At 31.6% G+C, this 22,321-nt stretch overlaps 1 protein-coding gene across 1 annotated transcript; it reads left to right on the top strand.

Moving 5' to 3' along the window:
- The first annotated feature begins 12,724 nt into the window (after nucleotides 1–12,724).
- On the top strand, nucleotides 12,725–14,605 carry LOC115713237 (uncharacterized). Its single transcript, XM_030641721.2, has one exon. The coding sequence runs from the start codon at nucleotides 12,725–12,727 to the stop codon at nucleotides 14,603–14,605; it is 1,881 nt and encodes a 626-aa protein (XP_030497581.2).
- Nucleotides 14,606–22,321: the final 7,716 nt, after the last annotated feature.

The raw sequence follows: 22,321 nt of genomic DNA on the forward strand, positions 1-22,321 counted from the left end.
TATAGAGGATCATTGATCACATTAGGGTTATAACAATGGATAACTAATGACGTGTCTATATCATGGAACATATAGAGCGTTCTATATGACTGAGAGTGCAATTCCAAGTTCTAAGTGTGGATTCAATGAGGAATTAATAAGTTAGGGAATTTACTTGGTAAATTCAGTTCGACTTATTGGAAGCTCGATTATATAGACCCATGGTCCCCATACTAGTTGAGACTATATTGCTTGTAAGACTCAGTTAATTGATTTTAATTAATCAATTATAATTCTAAAAGTTAGACCATGTCTACTTTATGAATTTTCACTAAGCAAGGGCGAAATTGTAAAGAAAAGAGATTTTAGGTTTATTTATTAATTAAGAGACTTTATATGTCTAAATTAATAAATATATTAAATGGCAACATTATTTAATAATTATTTTCAAGTTATTAAATAATTAGAATTGGCATTTAAATGGTTAAATTGGAAAATTAGCATTTTTTTTAGAAAATGGGAATGAAAAATAACAAAATGGTAAAATTGCAAAGTCAGGCCCAATATCCCTTGTTTGGCCGCCAACTATGCATAACAATTACCATTTATAGTTTTCATTATTTTAATGCCATACAATTCTAACCCAAACCTAGAAGTAATTCTATAAATAGAAAGTGTTGGCTTCAGGAAACTGATCACTTTCCATATTGTTTCATTCAGAGAAAAAGCCATGCATCACTTTCCTCTCTCTTTTCTTCTCTCTAGATTTCGAAACCTTGAGTGTATGAGTAGTGCCCACACACAACCTTGAGTGTATGAGTAGTGCCCACACACATCAAGTGGTACCTCAATCATAGTATGTAAGACTATGGAATTTTTGCATCAAAGAAGGAGAAAAGAAGATCCAGATTCAGATCTTGATTATGCTCTGCTACAGAAAGGAATCAAGGGCTAGAGATCTGAATGGAAGGAGTCATAATATTCCGCTGCACCCACTGTAAGGTTTTCTAACTTTATATGTGTTTATTTTCATTGTTTTAGAATTCATATTAGGTTGTTAATCCAACATACTTGTTAGTAAATCTAGATCCTGGTAAAATAATTTCCAACAACTGGCACCAGAGCCATGGTAATGATTTACTTTCATGTAATATGAATTAAAACAATGTGTTATATGTTTCTGTGTTGATTTGGATGGTTTCATGTTGGTTTATGTGTTGTTTGATGAATGTTGATGTTGTACAGTTTCGTTTTCCATGAAAAATATTTTTTCAATTTTTGAAAATATTTTATTTGGATTCCTTGTGAAAAATTAAGCAATTTTGTTTTTTATGGAACTTGATTCCGATAAAAATTGAGAAAGTTATGAATTTTGAAAAAAATGGATTTCGGGTATGCATGGATGCTCAATCGCACGCCCAGGAGCTTCGGACAAGCTCCTCCTCCGCGCGCGTGAATTGAGCATCTAGCCCATGTGCACCCTGCTGTCCGCCCAAATACGCCCACGAAAACCCTACTGGCGCCGAGATTTCTCGCCCAGCTTCAACCTCTCCGCGCGCGTATGGGCTGCTAGCAACCCTCCTGGGCTGCAGTTGCAGCCTACTGGGCACCCAAACCCAAAGTTGCGATTTTTGGGATTTTTTCCCCAAAAATCCAATTTTTTTCATGGGATTGTTTCCCAAAATTCATTTTTCCAATTTTAAATATTTTTAAATTGAAATGTTTCCAATTTTAAATATTTTCAATTTGGAATTTTTCCAATTTCTTAAATATTTTTATTTTGGAATGTTTCCAATTTTAAATATTTCCTATTATGGTCAGATTTAAAAATTTGTTAACTTCTTTAATATTTATTTATTATTTAATTATAAGATTAGATATTTTGATATTTTAGATATTTTAAATTAAAAGATAACTTTGTATTTTTATTTAAAATATTATATTAAAATTATCTTATATGGCAAATTAAATAGTTAATAAATTTGAAATTAACATAGATATTTTTATAGATATACTTACCATAATGTTTTTCAAATTCAAAAATTTGTTATTTTGTTAAATATTTAATTATTTATAAATTATAAGTTTAAAAATAATATTTTTTCTATATATATATCATTTTTTTCTTATTAGAAATTTATAAATCATATCCTAAATATTTGAATAACATAGATATTTTTGTAGAAATTTGAATATTGCTTAATTTGAGATATTTTGACATATAATTATGGTAATTATTATTCATTTATTATTTTATTCCTAAAATAATAATTATCTAACCAAATCTATTTTAAAATTAGTTTATTAAATTATAAGATCTGAAAGTGATATTGAAGATTTTTTCCTTTCAAATCATTGATCTTATTAGATATTTAATTTAATGTGATTCAAATAAACCTAGATATTTTAAAATTAGTTTCCTTTATTTGGTTAGTTTAAGAATAATAATTTAATTATATTAATATCTTATTTTCACATCTGTTACATGGACAATGTTTGTTTATTTATATTGTTTAGTCAAAACTTTTTTACAAACCTATTATTTATCTGATCTAAATTGCTATGATTAACTTGTTGACAGATCATGATCCAATGATTTGATTTTAATCATAGTTCAATTGACGATAGATCTTATAAATAATTTGTAACAGGTAAATTTTGTACTTCTTTCATCTCTGTAAACCTAGTAACATGATAGGGCCCATCCAAATCATTTGACCTGTGTGAGCCTATATGTTAGCTTTTGGGCTTAGATGCATATAGGAAGCCCATTTAAGTTTTTACTAAGTAAATGGACTAGGTTGCTAAAATAAATTTTGACATAAGGAAATTTATTTAGGTCCAATTAGATTTGGGATTATTCAATGAATAACAATTACTTATTTAAAGGTTAAATTCCTCTCTTTTGGGCCTTGTGTGAGAGTTGGGGGCCTTAGAAGTGGGTACGACATACTGAACCCAGCTCCCCCTCACATGAACTACCCCAATTGTGAAGGCCCATCTGCCTTATTTAAATAATTGTATTAGGTTAATTATATTAGTCTAACCTAATTAAAATTGAATTAGCAACATAATTAACTTTTAAAATATATGAAATTTATTTTTCATGTAATATTTTAAAGTTAATTTTAGAAAAATACTTAGTTAATGATATATTCTAGATAGTTATTTCTAGTACTAATTATTATTTCTAATATTAAATAAGAAAATATCATTGATTGTAAAATTAATTGTTTCCTAATTAATTTTGGTACAATCTAAGTTTAGTATATTTTCCTAGTATTAAACTAGAATTAATATTTAAGTTTCCTCTTTACTTAATTATTTATTTCTTGAATTTAATACATTTAATTAAATTGAAAATTTCAATATCTAAGTTGATTTTTTTAATCATGATACTTAAATATTGTTATTTTCATGTTATTTAATTAAATTTGAAAATTATTTTAAGTTTGGAATCTTATTTTAGAATAACTTAATGTTGCCCCTGATTTTGCCCAATATACGTGGACCAACCAAACAAGGACACGTAGATCAAGCAATGTACAATCCAAAAATATTTGCTAAGTCTTTATGCCGTAAGGTGGCTTCCAGGACGTAGCTATCGGAGAAAGCATATGGAACCCCATATGCTCCCGGAAGCTCGAAGTAACGTTAAGGCATCTCCGCGAAGTGTCAGGTTTCTCCTGAGCAATCAAGTCGCATTTAATGCCGCATGGGAGGAAGCGTATTGGGACTGCTACACGCAATAAAGTTTGACGACACAACCCCCAACCAACAGCTACAAAGTAATGATCATTTAAGTCTAGCGACGGCTACACTATGAAGAGTCACATCAGTCAAAAGACAATAAGGACATTCCACATAAAAGCCCTACAGCACCTAGGGATTTGACCATGCATTACTCATGGTATATTCATTGGGAATGCCCAACTTTATGGATACTTACAAATACATTTGTAAGGAGAATTCTGGGGATCACCCCACCAAAAACACTATAAATACCCCCTCAAAGCTCATTAAATGGGATCGAGAATCTTGGGCTGCATAAGAGCAAGAAGAGTAAATACTCACCAAGAACATTCTCTGTATTTATAAGAGTGAAACACTCACCCAATACATTCTCTGTATTAAATACATCCATAAATAACAAAGACTCGTGGACTAAGGCTCATTAACGCCTCAACCACGTAAAAATCCTTCTCTAATTTTCTTACAGCTCTATAACTTTATAATATTTTATTAGTTGCCGAAAACCTCGGTCAACACTTAAGTTTGAATAATTTTCAAAATATATTTTATTTTATTTTATTAATCATTTCCCAATATTTTGAAATTGCATTTCTTTAATGCAGAAATTTTGAATTTTATTTGAAAAATAAATTAAAGTTGAAAATTATTTATTTAATTTTGGACCAACTTAAATCAGTGACTTTTTCATTTAATGGTTAATTAAAATAAATGAACTAAAATATATTATAATTAGAAATCGGATTAATTAGTCTATGAAAATCTAGATAGATATTATCTGTTTTGCTTGAAGTACTTTTCTAGTGTATTTAATTTAATAGAAAATTAATATTTAAGTTGATTCTTTATCATGATACTTAAATATTTGAAATTTTTCTTAGATATTTAATTAAATAAGGAAATTATATTTTTTGTTGAAAATTAATTTTTATTAATTTTGGGCCAACATAAAATTAGAACAATTTTCCAGGATTTATTTTTATTTTATTTAAAAGCATTTTCGAAAATGCAATATATATTTATAGAAAATTAAATTTGAGTTGTAAATTAATTTAAATTAATTTTGAAACAACTTGAATTGAATAATTTTCTAAATATTTATAGAAATTATTACTAAGATGGAAATAATTCACGTTATTTTAATATCCATCTAAGTATAATTTATAAATATTAAATTAAAATTTATATTTGGAATTTTTCATTCTAAATTGGAAATTTTAATTAAATAAATATATATTTAAAATAAATTGATTAAAATAAATATTAGAAGAAAATACAACCTTCATTAAATAATGAGCTTTATTATTATAAGGATATTCGATCTCCATTGTTGGTTTTACATAGCTATTGTTTTAGTGAGTAATCCTCCCTAATGGAGGAACGTTCATTAGCAAGTTAGCACCGTTTAATCTCGAAAGATAAGTAATCTTGTAAATTTTTTATATAGTTTATGACCACCCTAATGGTGGCGACTGTATAAGACTTGCAAGAATATGAAACAATGGTGGAAGCTCATAAGATAGAATAGCCTTGACTCTCGCCTAAACGGGACAACACGGATTTCAATCTTGATCGAATAAAAGGTTGCTAGAATGTTGATCATTTTAGATGAGCTGACAACTCTATTCAATGAATGGTAGCTTTGACTCTCGCCTAAACGGGACACTGATATCAGTTTGTTGAAAACCTTGGAAATTATTTAGGATTGTATGTTTTAGTATTTTCACTTGTCATTCCTACTTGCTATGTGCTTCATAATTTCTGAATTGTGTATGAATTTGTATTGAACCATGATATTTTCTGTTATTAAATTGTAGTTTAATTTCGAATCTTCATTATTGGTCTAACTTGGCTTGTTTTTCTATTGCGATAAATCTCTAATGGATTTTCACCATTAGACTAACATAATAGTGTTAGATCTCGAAAGATAAATATTGTATATGTAACATCTAACTGTTCATCAATTGATGACATCTTAGACTAGTATTTTACAATATGAAACAAGAAGATTGTATAAATAAGATTACTTTGACTCTCGCTAATCGGAGCATCGTTGGATTCTTATTTAAAATGAAATTATCTTAATTCCTCTTAGCTTATTCATTTCGAATCAGCTTAATAACATATCATTGGATGAATGGTCTATAAATCATATAAAGTCATTCAATATTTTCTCTTAAGAAATTAAATGACGCATATGATTATATTCCTGGAATTCTATCCCAAAATGATATAAATCCTCAATCTTAGAAATCTCCTACTTGTATAGGCAAATCATAGAGTTAGATTAGTAGTGGTGGTCCAAGAAAGAATTACTAATTATACAGTTACACTTTCACAAGTGTTTCATAACCATTTTCTTTCAATGGATTTAAACTGTATGAGTTTAGTATTCTGTGACCAGAATCCACTTGCACTATTCTAAGAACTCTTTGATGTAACTAAACTTAAGTCATCAAAAGATACAACCACATATTTTATAAATCTATGGCATTTGTATCTTGTTCATAGTGGTTTTGACAAGATCATTCTCTGCAAAGAGTTAATATGCCTATATCCACTGAAATTAAGTTCATCTCATTCGCAGATGGATGTACATTCAGGGGTGGATATGAGTTTTCGTTGTATTCTTAAAACGATCACTCTAGATTTTACCTTACGCAAAAGAAATTTGAAATATTTGAAATTTTTTTCATGAATTTCTAGCAATAGTAAGTGGTTAAAGATCTTGCGAACTGATAGGGGTGGAGAAAAAGTTAGTAGATATGCAGTTCAAAGATCATTAATTTGATTTTGAATTATATCCAAACTTACCTCCCCAGAAATTCGAGTTGCATATTGATGATTAGTTACTAGTCGTTGCCTAAATCCTTCTATGGTAATAAAATTTTAGAATGATGCAATGGTTGTATACTTAATGTAAATCATTACTAGATTCATGGATGACCTAATCGAAATCTTAAGAAAAGCTAGAACTGCTAACCTTGGTTTGCATGTTTGTTAGCTATTCGAAGTGATTAGGGGTGGAACATCCCATAGTCAATAGATAAGAAAGTGTTTGTTTAAACAAGTACTAATGTTCTAAGAAAATGACTAAGTCTGAAAATAAAGTAGCAAATAAAGGAGATATTTTTTCTTGATTCTAAAAGTGTTCTATCATCTTATTTTACAAGATGATCCCACTGCCTCTGTTGTCTTAACACAACTGAAGAGGTCTATACCATTTAGTTTTCTTAGACATAGTTCACGGTACCTTGTTGTAGTGGGAGAGTTTCTAGGAACTCACCTTCTTATGACTTGGAAGACACTAGTGATTAAAATCCATTGTGAGTTTAAACAAGTAATGGATTGTCAAGATAAGAAACTAAGAAGAAAGCCAAGAGAACTATGGTTTGATCCATTCACATGGAGTAACCTAAAATTTTCTATTACAAGGACATGAAAGGAAATTTCGTTAATAAGTCTATTCAATGGACTTAACAAAACTTTCTGCTCCTAGTATTGTAGGTTTGAGTTTATCTGAACCTATGGCTTGTGGTATACCTGGTAATTACTTACTCTAATGCAAGCATGAGATGCTGATGCATTTTCTTTCCAATGGAAATCTATAGAAGCTTTTCAACTTCTTAGATATAGATTTTATTTGTGTAAGGAAAAGTCTCTACTATTCCAGAAAAGATAAAGCCATGAAAGAATTCTTAAGTCAACAGTGAGAGGTCTTAGATACGCTTTTGTATGCCTTAGACCAGACACCTGCTATTGAGTGGGAGTAATGAGTAGGTATCAGATTAATCCAGGAGAGGAACATTGGAAGACAATCAAGTAAATTTTAAGATTAAGAAGAGGAACTATATGTTAGTCAATAAGGGTGGTTTTGAAACTCTTAGACTACACCACATCAGATTTTGAGACTTGCCTGTGTGCTAGAAAGTCTGATGAGATGGTGATTACTTTGGGGGTGGAGTAGTGATTTTGGAGAAGTGTAAAAACCTATCTGAAATCACTTGGTCTACCAGAGAGAGACTGAATGTTAAAAGTTGCAGGAAAGATACTTATTCAGTCTAAGGAAAGTTCTATACATTTGTGGCACTGTTCCAACTTGCCTTAACTACTAGGGTTACTTCCTGAATAACCAAGAAGTAGTTGCCCAAAAGTATAGAATCCAGTATCCCAAGAGAGTAGACATATAGAGAGGAATTTCACAATATCAAGGATTTTGTGGTTAAGGGAAAGTAATAGTGGAGAAGAGGTTGTGTTTAATTCAACCTGTCAGATCCTATTACGAGGAGTTTACTACTATTACACTTAATTTGTCTATCAAGGTGTTAATGATTATTTGAAATGCACTTTTTGTTTTATATTAGTGCAAGTGGGAGTTTGTTGGGTTTTATGCCCTAAATAAAACTCATTTCAATATAATCAGATTTACTTATTAATAAAGATCAGAAATAACATTTTATGTTGTATGGTTCACATGATTTATTTCATGATTATATGTATATAATGTATGAATTATTTTTAAGTCCAGAACATATGAGTTTGTTAAAGATTATAGTGTTGTCAGCACAGTGGAATATAATCTTTATTATATGTTCAAAAGTTTATTCCCTGATTTGTCAGAACACTGGATTTAGACTGACATGGTATAATCAGCGATAGGTATTCTTACACCTTGGAAAAGTGTTATGTCCTTTCCAGGACATTGGCAAAGTTTACCAGTATCGGATGTATGGAATATACATCGGAAGGGACCGATATTGAACTTTGATTAGATATATTAAAATTTACCGTAATATCTATTCAATTCAATATCACCTGTTGATCCTAGATCAAATGATCTTAATCCTGATATGGTTAGGCTCAATCTCAAGAGTGTTACTCGTGTTCTTTGATTTGTTAGTTAAGCCTACTTTTGGGTTAGGATGATACGTACATTTTGAGAACACGGTAGTACAATTGAGTGGGAGCGCTAACATAAATATGGAATCTATAGCTTCTATTTGGCAAATAGAAAGTAAAGGATGATTTCCTTCGAGCTTAACCAAACGAAGATAAATGGTGGAGATCTCATTTCACTTAGCTGAAATATCATTTATACAGGGTTAAGTGTTTTTAGGATAAAATACATTGAAGGTGTAGCGGTAACAGTAGTGCCTTTTCAATGTAGATCATCTATATAGAGGATCATTGATCACATTAGGGTTATAAAAATGGATAACTAATGACGTGTCTATATCATGGAACATATAGAGCGTTCTATATGACTGAGAGTGCAATTCCAAGTTCTTAGTGTGGATTCAATGAGGAATTAATAAGTTAGGGAATTTACTTGGTAAATTCGGTTCGACTTATTGGAAGCTCGGTTATATAGACCCATGGTCCCCATAATAGTTGAGACCATACTGCTTGTAAGAATCAGTTAATTGATTTTAATTAATCAATTATAATTCTAAAAGTTAGACTATGTCTACTTTATGAATTTTCACTAAGCAAGGGCGAAATTGTAAAGAAAAGAGATTTTAGGTTTATTTATTAATTAAGAGACTTTATATGTCTAAATTAATAAATATATTAAATGACAACATTATTTAATAATTATTTTCAAGTTATTAAATAATTAGAATTGGCATTTAAATGGTTAAATTGGAAAATTGACATTTTTTGAGAAAATGGGAATGAAAAATAACAAAATGGTAAAATTGCAAAGTGAGGCCCAATATCCCTTGTTTGGCCGCCCACTATGCATAGCAATTACCATTTATAGTTTTCATTATTTTAATGCCATACAATTCTAACCCAAACCTAGAAGGAATTCTATAAATAGAAAGTGTTGGCTTCAGGAAACTGATCACTTTGCATATTGTTTCCTTCAGAGAAAAAGCCATGCATCACTTTCCTCTCTCTTTTCTTCTCTCTAGATTTCGAAACCTTGAGTGTATGAGTAGTGCCCACACACATCAAGTGGTACCTCAATCATAGTATGTAAGACTATGGAATTTCTGCATCAAAGAAGGAGAAAAGAAGATCCAGATTCAGATCTTGATTATGCTCTGCTACAGAAAGGAATCAAGGGCTAGAGATCTGAATGGAAGGAGTCATAATATTCTGCTGCACCCACTGTAAGGTTTTCTAACTTTATATGTGTTTATTTTCATTGTTTTTGAATTCATATTAGGTTGTTAATCCAATATACTTGTTAGTAAATCTAGATCCTGGTAAAATAATTTCCAACATAAACCTAGCCGCCACTCTCCTTTCTTCTTCTTGATTGAATGTTTCGAACCCACTTAGTGATAGAGTAGTGCCCACACACAGCAAGTAGTACCTCAATTATAGTGTGGAAGATCGTGAAGAAAGAAAATCAACAAGAAGGACATTCGGGCTCAGATCTTGATAATACTCTGCGAAAGAAAGGATACAAGGGTTAGAGATCTGAGTGGAAGGAGACATATTATTCCGCTGCACCCAATATAAGGTTTCTCATACTTTATATGTGTTTATTTATAATCATTTTAGAAGTTCATATTTAGGGTGTTAATCAATATACTTGTGAGTAGATCTAAGATCCCGGTAAAATAATTTCCAACAATATATATTACACAATCAATTCCATTTACACATACCCATCTACATCAACCATCAACCGTACACTTCATTTTCAGCCCACAAATCCAACAACAAAGCATTCTCACTTTTTTGCAATTCCTATTGAACAAAATGATAAGGATATAGATGAAGATTATAGGAGGCTATTGGAATATTGCTAATGTATAATCCTATCTCAAATATTATTAATACAGTATAAATCATATTAAATTTAAATAATATTTCATCACAGTAAACTTTAGCACTTAATTAGACCTTATTGGACATTAACTTATTCAGCAAGAAGTCCATTTATTTTACAGCATATAAATATATGGGTATAGGATATATATATATGACTAAGTGTTCAAATTATAACTTTTCATGAATCGGATTTACCAGTTCACTCTAATTTCCTCTGGGCTTTCGTTTCTACCGATCACTAACATACTTTGTATATTTATTAGAACAAGAATCAAGGATAATGGTAGAGGGTCAAAACGGACGAAAGGGAAGAAGCCTAATTCTCGACGAGGCAACAAATACAATACTTTTCTACAGCTCTATTGTTCACGATCTGGCCTACAAGGCTGCAACAATAGCACTGGACAAGGAAAGTTCACTGTACCACTTTTAAATCAGTGGTCAAGTGACATATTTGTTGGACCCTCTTCAAGAAATGGTAATTTTTGTGAAGAAATTTCAGTAAAAGTGTGAGGATCACAAATGGATAAATATGGAGAAATTACAGTGTTGTCCTGGAGGAAAACTAGGCAAGGTAGAGGTGGATGATGGTGGAAGTGAAGATCGATAAAATAAGGCGTCTGTAGAAGAGAGAGCCAAGCTTTAGAGACGCACTCGCACCGTTTGAGAGATTTGTCATTGAGTCTTGAAAGAATCTCTACAAGAATATCACTAAAATGTAGAACCCAATTCAGAGTAAAATACTAAAATCTCATTTCAGAGATGAAACCCTAAATCTCATTAAACCAAAAATCTTTCAGAGAGAGAGACAGTGAGTGAGTGAGAGCAATATACATAAAGGAAGAGCTTACCTGAACGGAAGCCATTGAAGATGGTAGAGCTTGAAATCGCAGAGGACGAAGAGCTAGAGAGAAGCTAGAAAAGGGGAAAAAGTTTTTTTTTAAATTTTTTAAAATAAATTTGTTTTTAAAATTCACATAAATTTGATTTTAAATTAAAAAAACAAAAAAGAAAAAGTTTTACCGAACGTACGCTTTATTTAAAATTGTTGAATTTTTGATTAAAAAACAAAAAACTACTTTTAAAATTATTACCGAACATAAATCTGTGTGTATGGTTGATAGTGTAAATATAAGTGTATGCTTTTTTCTTATATATATAATATGTATGGATATGTGTTGTATGTTGATATATAATATATGTAATATATACAATATTTATACAGTATATTATATTTTGAAATATGTGTTAGTTTTGATTTTAAATTTTTACTTACTATATATTATATGTATATACAGTATATTATATATTTTGTATATTGTATATTGTATATTGTATTTTGTATATTGTATATTGTATTTTTTATATTGTATATACAATGTATATACAGTTTATATACTGTATATAATGTATATATAATATATACAGTATACATAAACAACTTGTAAATATGTACAAAATTATAAAATTGATATATAATTGATTATTTTTAAAAAATGTAGTAAAAAAAATTAGAATAAATCTTTATTATTAGAAAAAATACTTAGAAGTAAATATTTTTTAACATTAATTATATAAATGTAAATAAATATAATTAATTTTTATGTATGTAAAACATAAAAAAAATAAAAAATTTCATGTAAATTATTAAATAAGATTTTAAAATCTAAATTATAATTTTTTAATAATAAAAATTTAAGTTACAATAAAAATTTTATGAAATAAATACTTAATAATTAAATATAAAAAATTAATTAAATAATGAAATTTTAACATTAAAATATGTAAAAAATAAATATTAATAAAATAATAAATTTTTTAATATAAAAAAATTTAATAAATGAAAATTTTATTGTAATATTTACTTAAAAAATAAATATAAAAGCAAAAAAAAAAAATATATTTTGATGTAAAGAATTAATTTTTTTTTACGATTTTAATTATATATTTTTTTTAAAAAGATTTAATATAGGAAAATATTTTTAAATAATATTTCTTTAAAAATTAAAAATAGAAAATATATTTAATAAGGAATGTTAATATTATAATAATATATAAATAATTGTGTAAGTTATATTAAAATAATAATGTAATTTTTTTTTAATAAAATAGCATAAAATAGCATAAAATATCTTGAAATAGCATAAAATTTTATCATTTAATTTTTCTTTATACTATTAAATCTTATGTCTTCATAAAATTTTAGATGACAATCGACAAGTCTTGGACCACTTTGCGAAATCGTAGATGTCCACAATATTGGGATGGTCTAAATGCATTTTTAGAGATGGCCTCGAAATGTAAAGATTGTGATGGTAGAATTAGGTGCCCTTGTGTAAGATGTGTGAACAATAGGCTTCAAACTTTACCTGTTGTGAAAGCACATATATTCGATTGGGGTTTTTTTACTGGTTACGAGAAGTGGACTTACCACGGGGAAGCAGAACCTAGTGCCACTAATGCAATGAATGACCATGATGCCGCTGATGATGATCCTGAAATTGACGAGATGATTCCGATAGTGGATGACTTCCTTCAGCCATCATTCGAAATGGATGATAATCCAGATGCAAATCAATGGCGCGACGAATTATTTGAAGAAATTGAGGCAGAGTTGTATCCTGGTTGTAATTGGATATCTTCTCTTAAATTTTTAGCAAAGTTATTGCATTTGAAAGTTAGGGGAAAGATTCCTAACAACATATTTGATGAATTACTGAAGTTATTAAAATTAGCTTTTCCAAAGGAAAATAAAATTCCATCAAACTATTATGATGCCAAGAAAAGATTGAAAAAATTAGGGTTGGGGTATGAGTCAATTCATGTGTGCAAGCATAATTGCTGTTTATTTTACAATGAACATGCAAATAAAGATTCATGTCCAGTTTGTGGCACTAGTAGGTGGATAACTTCAGAAAATCCAGGAGCAAAAAAGGTGCCTCATAAGGTGATGCGTTACTTTCCGTTAATTTTGCGACTGAAGAGACTGTATACTTCAAGACATACGGCAAAATACAGGGTATGGCACCACAGTGGTAAATCAAAAGATGAAAGTGTGATGCGACACCCTGTGAATGGTGCAGCGTGGAAGGACTTTGATGCCAAACCTCCTGATTTTGCTAGTGAACCTCAAAATGTTCGTCTCGGTTTAGCTGCCGATGGCTTTAATCCATTTGGCAACATGAGCCAAGCTTACAGTATGTGGCCTGTAGTTTTGGCGAACTATAATCTTCCACCTTGGTTATGTATGAAAGATAATAATTTTATGTTGACCATTCTTATTCCTGGAGATAAATCACCGGGAATGGACATAGATGTATTTTTAAGACCCTTGGTGGATGAGTTGAAGGAGTTGTGGGTTAACGGAGTAGATACGAGAGATTGTCGAACCAACACTGTCTTCAAGTTGCGTGCAGCTCTTTTGTGGACAGTGAGTGATTTTCCTGCTTGTAGTTATTTGTCTGGTTGGAGTGGTCAGGGATACAAAGCTTGTCCCACTTGCAATGAAGATACATGTTCAATTCGAGGAATTGGTAAGACATCTTACGTAGGTCATAGAAGATTTTTGCCAAATAACCATCGAATGAGAAGGGATACTCAATTTGACGGACAAATTGAGAGAAGACCTCCTCCAAGATGTTTTGCTTGTGAAGAAGTATTAGAACAAGTAAACAAACTCCCACCCCATCTCCCGGGAAATCATGAGCTCTTTGGTGGTGTGAAGCGTAGGCGAGTTGCAGAAAATCATAATTGGCGGAAAAAAAGCATCTTCTACGAGCTTGACTATTGGTGTTCAAATATTCTTAAACACAATATTGATGTCATGCATGTTGAGAAGAATGTTTGTGATAGTTTATTGGGCACAATCTTGGACAATGAGAAATCCAAGGACACTACCAATGCAAGACACGATTTAAAGAAGTTAGGAGTCAGAGAATCGTTGTGGATTTATGAAGATGGGAGGGGAAAGCTATTGAAACCTCATGCACCTTACGTGCTTAAACCTGATGATAGGATCCAATTTTGTAAATTTATTAAGGATGTGAAATTTCCCGATGGCTTTTGTTCGAATTTGAAAAAAAAGTAAATGAAAATTTAACAAATGTCATCGGATTGAAATCACACGACTGCCATGTAATAATGCAACGATTACTGTCTGTTGGTGTTCGCAAGTTTCTCCCGAATGTTATATCGACCACCATCTCTGAACTGTGCAACTTTTTCAGGCAAATTTGTTCAAGGACTATAAATGTTAAAGACATGGAGGTTGCTCAACAAGATCTTATTTTAATCTTGTGTAAAATGGAGTCCATATTTCCTCCTGTATTTTTTGACATAATGATTCATTTGGTCCTTCATTTGCCTGAAGAAGCAATTTTGGGTGGACCTGTTTTTATGAAGTGGATGTATCCATTCGAAAGGTACATGAAAAAATTGAAGAACTACGTAGGAAATAAAGCACGTCCTGAAGGGTCGATAGCAGAAAGTTACGCTATTGATGAGGCTTTGACATTTTGTTCAATGTATTTCAAGGGGGTTGAAACAAGGTTTAACCGTCTTGATCGTAATGAAGATGAGGTTGTCCCACGAAAGCTTTGTGTGTTTCAATCTCAATGTCGACCCATTACAAAAGGCAATCTCTGACCACTTGATCGCGCATCTCGTGAACAAGTAGAGTGGTATACATTCAACAATTCACCTGAAATTCAAGCTTACTTAGAGTAAGTTTTTTTCTTTATTAATTTTTTTTTCACCTTAAATTTCAATCAATCAATTCAAATCTATTTTAAATTACAGTGAAAACTTGGAAGTGATCCGACAAAATTACCTGAATAGAGATCATAATGTTCCACACAAAAAACATTTTCGTCTGTGGTTTCACAAGAAGGTGCATATATATGTGTAGTAAACGTTTATTATCTTAAGTGGTGTTTGCCATTTCTAATGAGGTACTTATTTTTATAGATATATGACTTGCAGAAGTCTGGATCATTAGAGAATGGCAAAGAGTTACTAGCTTTAGCATCCGGGTCTGATCACTTAGGTACTTACAATGAAGGTTGTATTGTGAATGGAGTTCGATTTATGGCTACCAAACGAGATGAGAAGAGGAGTACACAAAATAGTGGAGTGTTTGTGGCAGGAACATAAGGTTTTAATTATTACGGCACACTCACTGAAGTGCTAAAGTTAACCTTCACTACTGTTTACTCTGTCACATTATTTAAGTGCAAGTGGTACAATACAAATCCAAGACGGAAGAAAAAAATCGTCGAGAACTTTATCACTAGTATTAATGTCAGTGGTGTATGGTATAAAGATGACCCATACATACTTGCTAGTCAAGCAAAGCAAGTGTTTTATCTCGATGATTTATTGAGAGGGAAAATTGGAAAATAGTTGAGAATGTAAATCACCGACAAATTTGGGACATCGTGGATGATGATGCTAATGTCGAAATTGATTCGGTACACGACACGAACTCATCCAATTTTGTGTTAACAATTGATCTTGGGGAGTTAATTTTGCTACCTAATCAACCTCCGATGGACATTGGCACTGAACCAAGTTTGCATGTCAACGAAGATGACCGCAACATGGACGACGAAGATGCTATTGAAGAATCTGACGAAGAAATTTTAGTTGACTTGTGTGAAGATGATGTGAATGATCATTTAGTTAATAATGATAGTGATATAGATGATTAATTTTCAATCACTTTATTTTGTAATACATACAATTATTAATTTCAAGTTAATATTTCTTATTTCAAGTTAACTTTATTAATTTTAAATTATTGTTACTATTACTTATAAATGAAATATTTTTTTTCAAAAAAAAAGTAATGTCAGCTGATGTATCCACTTATCATGGTGGAGACAGGGGTGGTACCGATCCACCAGACCCTAGTAGGGTACCGCCGACTTGTCAGACGGCTCCACCGCCAAGAAGAGGGGACGTGGCCTTGCTACCAACTTGGATGTTGAGCAAAGAAGGCGGGATGCAGGAAAACCATTACCACTAAAACTTGATGTCGTGACAGGCAAAGTGGTTGGTAAGGAAAATCAAGCTTTTGTACGTCAAATGGGTGTTGAGGTCACAATTACGTTGCCAGGACACTACTTGAATTTTAATGAAATCCCTCAACACTTTAAAGACCAAATTGTAGAAAAAATGAAGGTAAAACACATTAACAAGTTTAATGTTTCAAATATTTAATTTCAATTAATACATAATTTTTTAACAAATACTATTTGTTTGTAGTATTTGTACGATATTGATGGTCATCCTGAGCCTGAAAGAGTGATGAGAACTCTTTATCATGAGATGAAGAGAAGATATTCTGAGAGAAAGAATATCAGGCACACGTGGTTTCAGGAACATTATTCTAGGGATCCAAATGATTTGGCAAATGTTATTGAAGCTGTACCTGATCACTGCACTACAGAGAGTCGGAAGCAAATTATTGACTTATTTTTTAGCCCAAAATTCATTGCGCATTCAAATCAAAACAAGAAAAATAGAGGGGAAATGCAGTATTTGTCAACGCAAGGCTCGAGGTCGATGGCAACGTCTCGTAATGAATATGTAAGTAAAATTATCAACTTTCTATTAGCAATTCTTTTATTAAACACAAACTAACTCTATTTTTAAACAGGATGTCCCTGAAGACTACGCAATTCATACTTGGAAGAGAGGCCACCTCAGAAAAGGAACAGGAGACACTTGGATTAGCAAGACATGCAAAGAACTACATGTAAGTTTCAATATGTTTTTTAATAATTTTTTTACAACTAATGCATGATGTTGGTATTGTATTTCTAATATTTTATTTGATCAGGAGAAAATGCTTGAAGATGTTGCTAGCATGACGGATACAGAAGATGATTCCAGCAATGGGTCTGCTAGCAAATAAAAGCAATTAAAAGCTATGAATAAAGTTCTTGGGAGCCGATCAGACTATGTAAGAGGACTGGGTTATAAATAGAAAGGCAGCTCGGAAATAAGTTCTAGTACTCAAAATCGAGCTCAATCACAAGTACCGACTTCATCCATTACCCTGGAAGATATGGGAGTCTTCGCCGAGTTTATGTTAAAAATGCGTGATAAGATTGATCAGTCTGCACCTCCAGTGACGCGTCTCTGCATGACCCGCGGTTTGACAATTTTTTACAAAAATTTCTACCATCACAACTGCAAGGTAGCGCGTCCAGTTCAGCCCCCCCTCCAACGTCAGTGCCACAACAACAACAACAGCAACAACAACAACAACAACAACAACAACAACAACAACAACAACAACAACAACAACAACAACAACAACAACAACAACAACAACCATGATCGCCTCAGCTGCCTCAGCTTTTTCAACAACAACAACAAAATTCTCCCAACATGTCTGATGGCTCTTCACAATCGCCTCAGTTACATTAGATATTCGGGCTTCCCTCACAGTCTCCTCCTATATTTTTTTTCGGATGCCGCTGGAGGATCTCAGACACAACCTATGGTTGGCAATATTGGAGGCTCATCCCAACAACAATACCCTATGTGTTGGAAATTTTTTACCAGGATCTAGATTTACTACCAAGTATGTTTTATTAACATCCTAATATGAATTCTAAAACAATAAAAATAAACACATAAGAGTTTAAGAAAACCTTACATTGGGTGCAGCGGAATATAATGACTCCTTCCATTCAGATCTCTAGCCCTTGATTCCTTTCTGTAGCAGAGCATAATCAAGATCTGAATCTGGATCTCTTTCTCTCCTTCTTTGATGGTTGATTTTCCATAGTCTTACATACTATGATTGAGGTACCACTTGATGTGTGTGGGCACTACTCATTCACTCAAGGATTTCGAAATATTGAAGAGAAGAAAAGAGAGAGGAAAGTGGTGGCTCAGGAATTCACTCTGAAAAGAATGAGATGCAATTGTGTGTAAAACTTGAAGCATTTACCTTCTATTTATAGAATACCACATAGGGTTAAGGTTGAATTACTTGGCATTTAAAAATGAAAAATAAAATGAGAAAATAGGAAGCATAGTGGCCGGCCATGGAATAAGGAAACAAGCCTCTCACTTTTGTAACTTTCCTATTTTATCATTCCTAGTTTCCCATTCTCCAAAATTGCCAATATTCTCATTCAACCACATAAATGTCAAATCTAATTATTTAATAACTATAATTAATTATTAAATAATATATTGTCATTTATTTTATTTATTAATAAAAACTAATCAAAGTTTCTCAATTAATAAATATACCCTTTAAACTCTCTATTTACTGTTTTACCCTGGCTTAGTGAAAATTCATAAAGTAGACATAGTCTAACTTTAGAATTATAATTGATTAATTAAAATCAATTAACTGAGTCTTACAAGCAGTATGGTCTCAACTAGTATGGGGACCATGGGTCTATATAACCGAGCTTCCAATAAGTCGAACTGAATTTACCAAGTAAATTCCCTAACTTATTAATTCCTTGTTGAATCCACACTTAGAACTTGGAATTGCACTCTCAGTCATATAGAACGCTCTATATGTTCCATGATATAGACACGTCATTAGTTATCCATTGTTATAACCCTAATGTGATCAATGACCCTCTAATAGATGATCTACATTGAAAAGGCACTAAGTTACCGTTACACCTTCAATGTATTTTATCCTTAAAACACTTGGCTCCGTATAAATGATATTTCAGCAAAGTGAAATGAGATCTCCACCATTTATCTCTGTTTAGCCAAGCTCGAAGGATATCATCGTTTCACTTCTAAATTTCTATAGAAGTTATAGATTCCATATTTATGGTAGCACTCCCACTCAATTATACCATCATGTTCCCAAAATGTACGTATCACCCTGACCCAAAAGTAGGCTTAACTAACAAATCAAAGAACATGTATAGTACTCTTGAGATCGAACCTAACCATATCAGGATTAAGGTCATTTGATCTAGGATCAACAGGTGATATTGAATTGAATAGATATTACGGTAAGTTTTAATATATCTAATCAAAGTTCAATATCGGTCCCTTCCGATGTATACTCCATACATCCGATACTGGTAAACTTTGCCAATGTCCTGGAAATGACATAACACTTTTCCAAGGTGTAAGAATACCTATCGCTGATTATACCATGTCAGTCTAAATTCAGTGTTCTAACAAATCAGGGAATAAACTTTTGAACATATAATTAAGATTATATTCCACTGTGCCGATAACACTATAATCTTTAACAAATTCATATTGTAACGCCCTAATCTATAGGGACGTCACGTGTGTGATTTTATAAACTAATTTATAATACTAGTAGAATAATTAATTATTAAAAACCGTGATAATATTAAAAACTTGACTAAAAAAAACACTAAAAATGGACATTATGACGGCATAAAAAACGTGTTCAAGGGATCCCTGTTATAAAAAGTTTTGCTAAAGAAATATATACGACAACCATTTAAACACAAAATCAAAATACACAATAGATACAACCAGCCCAAAACAACTCCTGACAATTCAGCACGCAGGCTGGTGAGGTCAATATGTACATTGTTGGAGAAGACTGTCACCTCATGGTTGATCTAGCTTTTCTTTGCCTTTACCTGCACCACATAGCACCCGTGAGTCACAAGGACTCAGCAAGAAAAGTAATAATAACAATCATATAGTTTGTTATTCGAATATTTTCATTTATACACAATAAGAATCAAACCATCACACTTTGTTCATAAGATGAAATCCAAATCACTACTGGCATCTGCCACGAATAAACATTAGTATACAGATATTTGGTAATACAAAACCATTATACCAATAATGGAATTCATATTCATTTAATCATATAAATAATATATATGTTACCTCATAAAGCAACCATCTTCATGACATCATGTTGCCTAATCAGGCAAGTCGATGCTTTAATCTGATGATCTTGTATTGTATCGCCTAATCAGGCAAGCCCGTGCCATAGCCTGGCACCCATATGTCGTATAACTGCATCACCTAATCAGGTGAGCCTATGCCCAAAAACCTGCACCCATATATCATATAATTGCATCACCTAATCAGGTGAGCCCGTGCCACAATCTGGCACCAATATACCGCATCGTCTAATTAGACGAGCTCGTACCTACGCCCGGTACTTATCACGTCACTGACGCCCGTACTTACGTCCAGTACGTCACCAGGAAAATCGCATCACCTAATCAGGTGAGCCCGTACCTACACTCGGTACTCATCATATATCACTGACACCCGTACTTACGCCCAGTACGTTACCAGGAAAATTGCATCACCTAATCAGGTGAGCCCACATATCACATGCATAATATTATCACATTATCAATACTCAACCAATCAATCTTTTCAATATAAATAATATTAACTATATCTCAATATTAATCAATTCATAACAATACTAATTGTATTACATACAACGTACTATAAAGTACAATATACTTTTCAATATATAACAATATTAACTATATCTCAATATTAATCAATTCATAACAATACTAATTGTATTACATACAACGTACTATGCAGTACAATATACTTTTCTTACCTTTAATCTAGGTTCATATATTTCGGCCAACCCAAGTGGAGAACTATCCCCGATGATCTCGGCCCTTAAGCTTTCCCTCTTCAAGGATTTGCTATCCTGCTACTACCAGAGCTTAGATCGCTAAGTTTCAGATTGAAAATTGAAGAAAATAGATATAAGAAGAGAAAGTTTTATCGAAAGAGGGAGAACGAGAGTTCGTTCGTTCTTTCGTTAAACTGCTTACTGATATAACTTAATATATATAACTTATATAATATATTATATATGTAAACTTTCATCAGCGTGAAAGTTAAAAAAAATTAATAATAATAATAATAATAATGATAATAATAATATATAATAATAATATAATATTAATAAAAACTTTATTATTAATAGTTATCTTATTATTACTTAGTCACTAAGAAATCTCTATTTTTTAGGATATTTGGCCAACTTTGAGTACCCCAAAATACCTCGATATTTCTAAAATCAACTTATCTCAATAATCTCATTAATATTTCTAACTAAAACTATTGTGACATTTTTGGCCTCTGATCGGGTCTCTAGGGTCGCCAAACTTAAAAATATTTTTATTCCACGTATAACTCATATTATATCCACGTATTTCAAATAAATCTCCGTAATTAACAAATTACGCTTATATATCCACTTATTGAGTCTCCAGGGTCGTCGAACTTGAAAAATATTTTTATTCCACATATAACTCATATTACATTCACACATGCTATATAAATCTCCGTAATTAGCAAATTACAATTATTTACTCACTTATAGTAAAATTTAAATTTTATGCTGAAATAAATTAGTAGGATCATAATCCCACTTATTACCTGATTAACTCATAATATAAATATAAACCCTAATTATTCACCATTAGACTTATTGGGATATTACACATATGTTCTGGACATATAAAGAATACATACATTATATACATATATTGATGAAATAAATCATGTGAACCATGCAACATAAAATGTTATTTCTGATCTTTATTAATAAGTAAATCTGATTATATTGAAATGAGTTTTATTTAGGGCACAAAACCTAACACTATGTACGGTCAATTTGGGTCATTGTTGCAGCAACAACCTGTGTATGGTCAAAGGGGAGGATCTCCACAACAACCTATGTATGGTCAGTTTTTCAGTGCGCAGAGTCAGCAACAACAGCAACAACCTATTTTGGTTCGCCCGTAGGCTCGACAATTTGTGGAGATCTTAC

Source organism: Cannabis sativa, chromosome 4 (genome assembly GCF_029168945.1).
Source record: "Cannabis sativa cultivar Pink pepper isolate KNU-18-1 chromosome 4, ASM2916894v1, whole genome shotgun sequence".
Classification (NCBI taxonomy): domain Eukaryota; kingdom Viridiplantae; phylum Streptophyta; class Magnoliopsida; order Rosales; family Cannabaceae; genus Cannabis; species Cannabis sativa.

Bases quoted from the DNA above. Each gene is read 5' to 3' on its own strand.
- LOC115713237 (XM_030641721.2), top strand. From the start codon at position 12,725: ATGACAATCGACAAGTCTTGGACCACTTTGCGAAATCGTAGATGTCCA.